Source organism: Haplochromis burtoni, unplaced genomic scaffold (assembly GCF_018398535.1).
Source record: "Haplochromis burtoni strain Fernald_Lab_line unplaced genomic scaffold, NCSU_Asbu1 Contig_368, whole genome shotgun sequence".
NCBI classification, from domain to species: Eukaryota; Metazoa; Chordata; class Actinopteri; order Cichliformes; family Cichlidae; genus Haplochromis; species Haplochromis burtoni.
Genome location: NW_024582729.1, coordinates 501576 through 512059, shown reverse-complemented (window position 1 = coordinate 512059; position 10484 = coordinate 501576). Strand labels below are relative to the sequence as shown.

General features: G+C 41.1%; 1 protein-coding gene across 1 annotated transcript in view; it reads right to left on the bottom strand.

Annotated features, from left to right (window-relative positions):
• The window catches only part of LOC102303304 (bone morphogenetic protein receptor type-2), a 55941-nt gene extending 45691 nt beyond the window's left edge, over nucleotides 1–10250 (bottom strand). The window contains exon 1 of the mRNA XM_005943373.3: nucleotides 9328–10250. Coding sequence (XP_005943435.1) covers nucleotides 9328–9406 — 79 coding nt within the window. The 5' untranslated portion in view covers nucleotides 9407–10250. The remainder of the gene's footprint in view (nucleotides 1–9327) is intronic.
• Nucleotides 10251–10484: the final 234 nt, after the last annotated feature.

The window sequence follows — 10484 nt, the reverse complement described above, 5'->3', positions numbered from 1 at the left end:
CTCTGGTGCAAATTACTGACCTCTGTCATCATTTTAAGTGGGGGAACTTGCACAATCGGTGGCTGACTAAATACTTTTTTGCCCCACTGTATAGTCTTCCCACAAAGACAACTGGTTCTCTCAAGCAGAAGATTAATACAAATACCAATTTCAACTCTAGCCTGAAGGACATAACACATTCCCATACAGAGGAGTATGTGAGGATTGGAGCCAAAGGGTTCCAAATGGCACCAATTAAAAAACATCAATAAAAAAGATGAGTAATAACAGCAGTGTCTAGAAGACCAGACTTTAAGCAGCTCAGTGTGCATGGTTAAGTTCCAACCTTGTTCCTAAATAATGAAACAATTTTATAGGTCGTATGACATAAAATCAGAATAAACCTTGAATCTAGTGTAATATTGTTGATTTTTGTGTAAGAAGTCAGAATGTGTCCGTTCTCCTTTTTTCATGTGCAGCGAATGTCTGGAAAACTGTGTGCTATGCCAGCAAGAAATGTGTGCACAGGATGCTTCCGTGGGTAATTTCAGATAAGGGAGACATAATATGCTACTTAGTTTCCTTTACTCCCAGCTCCTCCCTTTCCTGCATCTGAGGGTGTGGGGGGCTGAAAACTGTTTAAAGGGGCGGACAAAGGAAAGTGGCTGTGCTCAGCCCAAGGTCAAGCTAGCTTGTGTGGGCAGAGGGTGACATGATGGAGTGGTAGCTCTGCTGGGCATGAAGCCAACTCTCCTCCGCTGCTCCCATCATCTGATAAAGCTATCAACCCTGGTCTACTGTGGGCCTCGGCGACCCTCAACCTGTGGGCTCCTCACTGCCTTCTGTTCTGTGGGTTGCATGCTTTGTAAAGCGTTAAAGGAGTTCAAACTCACAGTTATAACTATGTTGAAGAATTTTCATTTTCATGAGGAAATGGCTGACGGCTCTGCCAGGGTTAGCCAGTAAAATTCTAGCAGGGTGTTGCATTCTGATTACTAAATAGTACACGCACTAACATCTTATCATACATACGGCTTCATATTGTTTCTATTCCACCAAGCTAAAATATGACAAATAAATGCTGCACGGTTGACAATGGGCACAGAAAGTCTTCTGATGCAGCTGTGTTTTCATTTTTCTTTACTTTGAAGATTTGAAAAATAACTGATCTCTCTAGTCACATTTTTTCTTATTGAATAACGTCGGTGAAATCTCAGTGTCTGAATAGAGCTTTTGTGCGTTTCTTACATTTTCTCCCTGTTGAAAATATTTTGCAATTCCAAGGTGTTTTGATATTGAAAGAGACACACTTTTTCTGACCAAGAACTTGGAAATCAGGTATACTATTTAAAATACTTTTTTAGAGAGGATCATCAATACAAAACACTTCAAAATAACTTCTATAAAAGACTGTTCTACTGTTCATGGCAAAAGAAATGATCCTGCCCAACATTTGTTCCAACGGTGAGTCAGCAAACTTTTTGCCAAAACCTCCACTTCAAGCATGATTGTTCAATTGCAGCACAGCCCCCACGACTGACTTTGGTAGCTATTTGAAGCGTTGAATTTATCCACGTGTTGCAGCAGAAAGTACCGAGAGCAGCATGTTAGGAGGAAGGCAGCAGCTCCAGTGCTTCATCATCACATCCTGCAAAGAATGTGCTCAGAAACAGTATTAAACCGTAGGTCACCCACGTTTAAGCAGTGTATTTTTATGCTACAGGCTTTCTTTTCGAGAGTACGGCATGACTGAAACATAACCATTGTGAAATCTTTTGACAAAACTGATTAGTATGGGCTGTGTAGTCATGCCATACCCAGTATTGTGAACACATGGATAGCAGAGAACCTCCCAGCTTCTCACTGGGACTCCTCTGACCGTAATTTAATTTGAAAACAACAGCTATTATTGCACCTCTTCACTGTCTTTTACTCATATATCACACCACTTTTGTTTATAAATACAAGATTGCTGTCCACTATATGCATATGATGATGTATTTTCAACCTCTTATTTATCATTTATAATTTTCGTTGGCCTTTTCCCTTTTATCATTTAATAGCCACTTCTAAAAAGGCGGAAGGCTAAACATGTATAGATTTAATCAGCAATCATCTTTTCTTTTGTCATTTTCTATCATTTGTCAGCACTCAAATTCAGCAATAAGACTGGTATAGATGGTGGAAGTCAGAACAACTCTAGTACAAAGAGGAGAAACATAAAGGGACAACAGAAGGAAGTGCAGAGCCTGTGACAACACCCACAAACAGTTAAACACTCTTGTATGCCTGGTTTGGTAGAAATAAAATAAAAATAGTAGTGCATACAAAAATTATTTAGTAATACTTCTATTAGTATTTAAAGTCATGACATGAACCCTTTTCATAAAGCTTAATCTACAAGAGCGTTGAGGTATAAAAACAAATAAAAGCCCTCATCCTGTCAAGCAACGTGCCCACAGTCCCCAATCCCTTCACTCCCACCCAATCTAAACCCATGATTGCCTGTTTGGCTAAAATATCATTATACCACACTGACTGACCTGCAACACATTCAATAGTTCCATTCTGTTTGTGTGGCTGCACATAACAAGCGTGCACAAGATTAACAGAGAACACGGGTCACACGGCAACTTCTTTAGCATCTATTCACATCTAAATCTTTACAGGAAAAGACATTCATTGTCTGAAATGTATTTATTGAATTTAGTAGCTCAATATACAAAAGTAGACTGAGAAGGAAGACAGTGGAGCATGGAATGAAGCCAAGTGACCCAGGCTTTACTCATTTGCAGTCTGAGCCATGGGAACAGTCCAGTAATCACTTTTCATTGGATTGCCTGCAACTCTACTTGACTTGGGTTCTGTGTTTTTTCTTTCTCCATTTATGATTGGTCATGGAAGGCTCTGTACCTGGGTGCTGTGGGTCAGAGTATGCAGGCAAGGCCAGTGGACAGAGGAGGAGAGAGGGGAGGAGAGAGGGGGTAGTCATATCAGAAGGCTTCAGAGTAGTTTACTGCTCTGTGCCTCTTCATTGGATGGTGGCGGGCACTGCTGAGTGTTTACCCATGGCCCAGTTATTTGCTAATCTCTCTCCACCTCCCCCAGCTGGCCTTCAGTGCACCCTCCCACTCCTGTGGACTACCCCCTTCCCCTACTAAAAAAACAACAGCGATCTAATCTGGCTCTCTCTCCCTCTCTCAGTGCTGCCAAGGCCCATAGCACCAATGCAAGAGACGGCAGTCTGAGACTTGATTAAAAGTCACCCAGTGCATGGATGTGTTGGCTGTTTTTTCTCCACACATTCATGATTAGAGACACAGGGTGGAAAAGGAAAGGAGGGAAAAAAACAGAGCAGGGCTTTTTGACTAAAGGCTGAAATGTGCTTGGTGCATCATGCACACACCATCATCTCTGCTGGCACGCGATCACGGTCTACTCCAGGATGCGAGATGTGCTCTCTTGCTTTGCTTTTTATGTGGAGCTGAAAGTATGCTGCACATAGAAATTTTAAACAGAGCTGATTCTGACTCAAACAAATATATTCCAACACCTGTACTACTAAAACACACTCATTTCCTTCTAGTGTTTACGTTTTCATTTCACATCTCAACACAACACAAATATGCTGAAAATGCAGAGGGGCATTATCTTTGCCCAGGAGCACGGTGTTTTCAGTGTCACAAGAGCTCAAGCTGTTGCACGCCGACAGCCATTAAAACACTAGTGTCTCTAAATTATATTGTTATTTGGGTGCATGCTTGCTGCTGAGGTACGATGGACAGGAATTTAAGGTATTTGCTGACACTCCCAATTTTTCAAGTCCCCTGGCTGAGTTTTAAGATGCTGGAGATGTGGGGTGAGGAGAGTGGGCTTTAATCTGTCCCATCTGTTGCCTCAGGGACTGCCCCCACCCCCCCCAAAAAAAAACAAAAAACCAAACCACCACTCAGTCTGTATCTGTCTGGGTCTGGTACAGTTATGCTAATCCTGTGGCTTGTACTGCCCCTCGAAGCTTAAAGGCCTTCGTTACAGACCACCATGCATTTATACTAAAACCCAACCCCCCACCCTCTTTCTATATTTAAAACTTTCTCAAATATTTCATGAAAACACAGATGAGAACTAGACCGAAGAGGTGTTTATTATCATTTTGCGAGTATAGGATAATCTCAGATTTATGGATAAGCTCTCATTTTAGGCTGTGTCTGAATTTAGCCTGTGTTTATAACACCATTATTTTCTCGTTGAATAAATGAACAAGTACAGGCTTGACGGGCTACATAATAGCTTGACTGGTTGATTTCCCCTACACATCCACCCACTCTACCAGAGGACTGTGGCTGTCTGATATGGTGGATTTTTCACCTGTTCTCTAAGATTTAACACGTGCTGTAATGTTCTGCACAACTAAAATCTCAGCTCAATAAAAAGATCTGAAACAATTAGGTCACAGAAAGAATGGAAGCCAATGACTCTGGTAGTTAATTTATTATGCTGCTACCATGCAAAGAGCGGACAGTCATCGCTAGTTTAAGCTACAATCAGTCATATTTTCTGCCATTTTGAAATATATTTGGTACTGTATTTTAAAGTGGTTTGAACTCAGGGCTGATAAAGAATGTTATATGCATATGTTCTTGGTTTCCTGAGTTGCCCTTTACTGTGATTTGCATCAGTGCTGTACCAGCTAAATGGTATTGTGATAACTAGTTTAGAAACTACAAAACGTTTTTTTTGTTTTTCCCAGCGGCATCAATTATTCCTATCAACACTGTTTTGCAGAGAGGTGGTCTCTGGTTAGCGCTGGGTAGCTAGCAGAGATGTTCCAAATGTAAGTAGCAAAGAAAGTATCACAGTAAAGTAAAACACTAGATTCCTCTCTACTCAAGTTGGAACAGCATAACTGATCCTCCTCTATGATGACAAGCATTCCCAGTGTCCTACTTACAACTAAAATGTTTGAATAACACACTTCTAGAGAATCCTTAGGCTAAGCTAAGGTTGTCATCAAGAGGCCTGCTACCACAGCCAATGCTACAATCTATCTCTACAAATCAAATAATTGGCTATAAATCAAGTGACTAATAGCTTAGGACTAGCTAATGTCCTTTGTTATCCTAGGGGCTAAAGGTAGCAAGATAATACCCAATAACAGTAGTTGGAAAACAATTCAACTAATATATTTAAGACATACTCTTTAGTTGAAAAAAATAAAATAAATAAAGGAAGACGAAAAAAATAATAAAGAAGTGGAAACAACACTCAATCTCACAGTAAATAAAGGTAAGTTATGATACCATCGCTGTCATTTGTATTATCTGGGGGGGTTTTCATGTAAGAAGAGGCAGTGCACATGAATGACTACGACCACTTAAGCCATCATGTGACAGGCTTCGTCTATAGTCCCAGCCAGGTAACTTCATTAACTTTTTACCCCACAAAAATGCTGAATGCTTGTTGGAAATGTAAAGAATGTTTCATACTTTTGAATTTTCGACTTAAAAAAATTAAGGTAATCACATTTTTTCAATTATCCATCAGGTTAATTAATACTGTTCAACTCTGCCATCAATAATACAGCAACCATGCTTTGGAAAGTGTGATATTTCATATAAAAAATTTAAAAAAAGTCAAGGTGAACAAAATCAAGATTTTATACAGGTTTTAAAACATTACTACCAGCTGAATTCCAATATTAATCCAATATCAGGTGCTTTATCTGATCACCTGGCCTGCTTCATTTCTGCTGCTTTTTTCCCTTACTTTTGTTAAATGCCCATTTGTGGTCTAACTTCCTACCAAATGTTAATTTTAAGGAACATAATAACTGCACTTCATTCTGTTGCAGCTATCACTGTAAGTCAATGTGGACATGAGGAATACTGACGTCTGAGGATTTAAAACCTACAAAGAGGAGGATACACACTTGCAGCAAATTCCACATAAGTGGCAGTTAACAGATTGCCTTCTTTTTAAACCTTCTGTTCATGTAAGTTCGCACGAACCCAAGCAGAACTGTTAATCCACACACTGAACAACACTTTTTGCACACTCTAGATGTATTGTCTGCACTGGTCAAGGAAAATGCCTCGTACTAATCATAGGCTGTCACTCTGAGTTACCATCTCAAGGTTGCACCTTTTGTTTTCTAAAGCATCCGCTAATTTCTCCTTTTTGCCAAATCGGAAGCATGTTAAACACTGCTCTATTGTATCTCTTGCTGCTTTTACCTCCGCCCAGAACTTAAACCAGTGGTACTGGAAGAGAGACACATTGATTTTTTTCAGCTAATAGAGTACAACGCTGGCTGTATTAGAGATCAAATGACCTCCCACCTCCTGCCCATTCCAGCATCCATTGGTCTGTTTCTATCTGCAGTCAGTATCACATCTTAAAAAATAATGACGAGGACCATCCAAAATATCATGGAATCAAAGTGAGGCCAGTGCTTTTCTCCAGCCTAAGCTTCTAATTTGCACTGTTCCAGTTATGTAAATATTATTTCTGCTTCTACGTGGCTGATATTTTAGCATTTTATGAGTGACTGTCCTCCTGTTTACTATCCTTCTGCTTCTCAGGATGTACGGCATCACATCCTGAGAGCTTAATGCACACTCAGCAGTGTAGGGTGAGGGCCAAAGTGGACACAGCTTGGTAATTTGAGCTTGAGCTGAGTAAAGACAGTTAAATCATTCCTAAAGCTTGGTTTGATTATATTAGTGTGCATCATAATAAGCCACTATTTGGATTACTAATTCTCCCAAAAAGCTTTCAACGAACAAAAGATAAGCAGAAACTATTTTTGAGAACATTTAACTGTCCTAAAAATATTTGATAGGTGCAGCCTGTAACTCAGGGAAAGTTCTCTCTGTGTCATCTTCGCCACCTCTCTGCCACCAAGACAAATTCCTCAAATTTTATTGAGTGATATTTAAATAATTCTGATCCATCCTCTTCTACATGTTTTCCAACCAAACTTGCATTTTAAAAGAATGAGCAAATCAAAGGATCCACAGCAGTTTACACCTGGCTAAAAGAATTCCATGGCCTACAATGTGGGCCAGGACGCACATCTAACAACCACACCACAGTCCAACAGGAGTCTGTAATCTTGAGCCACTAACTTCACTTTCTGTTGAGCCACTGATGTGGCCAAGCTGACAGATTCAAGAGACCTGCCGTGGACTTGCAAGGCTAGAGAGGGGCGACCAGGCTAGGGAACAGTAGGTCTGTCAACGCCACAGTATGGGGCCCTCGAGACAATGTCTTTAGGTTTGGGCAAGCGGAGCAAATGAGCAGGCCTTTTATTCTATAGTATATTGGTGCTACTATAATCCTCTTTGGACCCCCAAATCTCCAGCTTACCTGGTAGAAGACTAAGTTTTTGGCTGTGGTGAAAAAAATTTATATTTTTAAATTGTCACACAGGTTTTCAGCATGAATATGCTACAACTTAGGCCTTACTTGGAAAGAATTCTCTGTAAATAAAAGCCCTGTTACAAAGAAAGCCTGTGGTCGCACTGCAGGTATGGTGTGCAAGTTTCTGCCATGTTTGAAACGGTTTCTACATGACATATTGGAGCAGCAGGCATACACCTACACCCACATCCACATACTGACGAGTCACCATGGACAGTCAGCGAAAGGACGACCCAGGCCAAGCTGCAAACAGGTTAAACACATGGCAGCAGAGGGAATTCAGAAATGAACAGAGGTAACAGAAAAGTCATGAAAAGGGGACAACGGGAGGAGGAAGAAAAAAAAAAAAAAAAGCAAAAAAAAAAGCAAGACGTTTAGTCAGAGAGATGACTAACACTTCTGCCAGATTTACAGCCCTGTGCTGCTTCTCATCTTTATCGTTCCAAGGATGACCTCAAGATCGGTGCACCGGGATGTGTCTGCTTTGCATTCATAAAGCAACAGCATAGAGAGCAAGCAGTTTGTCTTCTTTCTCTCTGACTGCTGTCCTAATTAATTTTGCACAGTCCAACGATTTGGATTTATTGGTTGTTTACACCACACATACACACATAAGCGTCAATTAATTGCCCTTGTGTTGATTACTGAAGTAATATGTCAATCTTCTGACAGTCGGCGCAAGTAAGCCACACTCATGAAGGTAAAGTATTAATTAAATATCAAATGACATCACCACAATTTACATTTTGCTTTTTGTTTGTCTTTTTTTTTTAAAGCACCTCTGTAAATGATTTTAGCCACAACCTGAAAGGCTCTCTCTTCAAGAAATGTTTGTCTATTGAATCATGCTTTTTCTCCACTAGATAGGTACAAACCCGAGTCAATAGGTCTCACAATAGGTTAAAAAAGCAGACTTCAATGTCATGTTATAAAACCACCTTGTCTGTTAAATACACATCTAAATGCAAATAGGGCACCATCCGCAGGCAGCTTTAAAATATGAACACAGTCACACAGTGTATTCCAATTTTGCTAAATGCATTCTTATACTTTCCTATGCAACAGCAGTTTTAAATGTGGGTTTCTGATAATAACCTGTCTATGAATGGATGGAGGAGCCTAGGCAATAACACACACTCACAGAAATAATAATACATTATTAAGAAGCACACACATTCACACCCACGCACTGGGATGGGCAAACCAGGCAACACAAACCCCCCTATTTTCAAACATGGTGCCAGAGCCTGAGCACAATCTTGAACTTCACCTAAAGCACCCATCTTTTAAAATACCTTCCCACACATTCCACCTGCTCCCTCTTCTCTCCTCCTTTCCCTGCATACACTGCTCCACTATCTCTGTGCAGCTCTGCTACTATCTTATCACACTCAAGGTCTCACAGAAGCCTGGCTTCAGCCCAAAGTCTTGAACAGGGGGCACAACTTGGCAGACAATGGCTGCAGTATGTTTGGCAGTGTTTTTCTAAGCACTTTTGTACACCCAATGATTAAAATAAGCAAGGGGTGAATTTGCTGCTGTGTTTAAGAGAAGATATCTATGATGTTTTATTACATTCAATGATATGAGTGATATAGAAGACTCCAGAAAAGACCTAACCAGACAAGATGCGGGAGAAGAAAAAACAAACAGATGAGGCAGACGCACACAAACACAGGGAGCAACAAATGTCTTTCGGATTTTTTTTTAACCACAGCCAAAACAAACACACACACACACACACACACACACACACACACAAATAAATAAATACAATTAACAAAAAACGAAAATCGTTTTATATTCAAACATCTGCACCATGGCGAAGGTATAGAAAGAAGCAGGAACCAACAGGAAAGCATTAAATATTAATGAGGAGCACATTTTCTCTCAAACCAAAAATCAATTTACCAGTAACACACTCACCAGCCACTGAAGTCAGGAAAATCGCCAAGCAAATTCCAAATTCAGCCAGCGACTTTATCGTGATTCGGCCCACAGCCATGACAGTCTTGACTGACTTTGGTCTCGTAGTTAGAGGTCCACCGAGTTTTCTTTTTACTTCTTCTGTAGTTCCCACTTTGTTTTCAGACCCTCTCCCTCACGTCATAACTTGAACTACTCTCACGGACATGGAATAATACAGCAATTGTGCAAAAAAGTAACGCTGTTAGGTTGGGGTCGGTGATTTGTTCACGATCGTTAAGTGCAAATGAAAGTTAAGTTAGTCCCGTTTCCAACCCCAGCACAGCCTGGACAGACGAGCCGAGCGGCTAACTTGTTTGGCGGATCTGCCATCCACAACTAGCCAGCGAGGAACGTCCATATCTGCTAGCTAACATGCTAGCTGCCAGGGGTTACTGTCTGGTACTACAAAACTTAGGCAAAGAGGGTAAATACCACGAAAAATCAGGCACTCAGTTCTTTCGTCTAGATTTCAAACCATTCTCAGCTTTAACCCTTTATAAAAATGTCCAGTCGTCGACACTTACAGCTATAAATTCGGCATTTAAAGATTAGCCACTTAGCCCGGATAGGTCGCAAGCTGACTGCTAACCGACGCTAGCTTAATTTCAAGCCAGTTACTTCTCTGTCCCGTCTCATTTCTCGCGCTTCCTTGCAGAAGAAAACAAAATTCATAAATCAGTGGCGCCTATACTGAGCTTTTCTGGTGTGCGGTACACCGCGACTACTCCTCCGGCGCTGACAGATGGCGGCGGGAGGAGATGGATATCTCTCGTTCTGAACAGGGCGGCTGGGAACGCCTCGTTTGCAGGCTTGTCTGGACCGCTCGTCTCCGGTATCAGGTTGCTGTGGGTTGGTGTTGGGGGTGGAGGACAGAATTCCACCGCGGGAGGGGTGAGCCAGCGCCACTGTGCTGCAGACTATGGATACAACACCCTGAATCATGTGCTGCATTCAGGCTATCGATGGAACTGTCGAAACGTTAATTACTGTAAACACCGGCCTGACGTTAACATCCTATACCTCGAAAAATAGTCGCCAATGTTATACGCCAACGTTATTACACGGTTATAGTACAAAGCGATAGGTATTGATAAAAACAAATAAATAACTGCTGT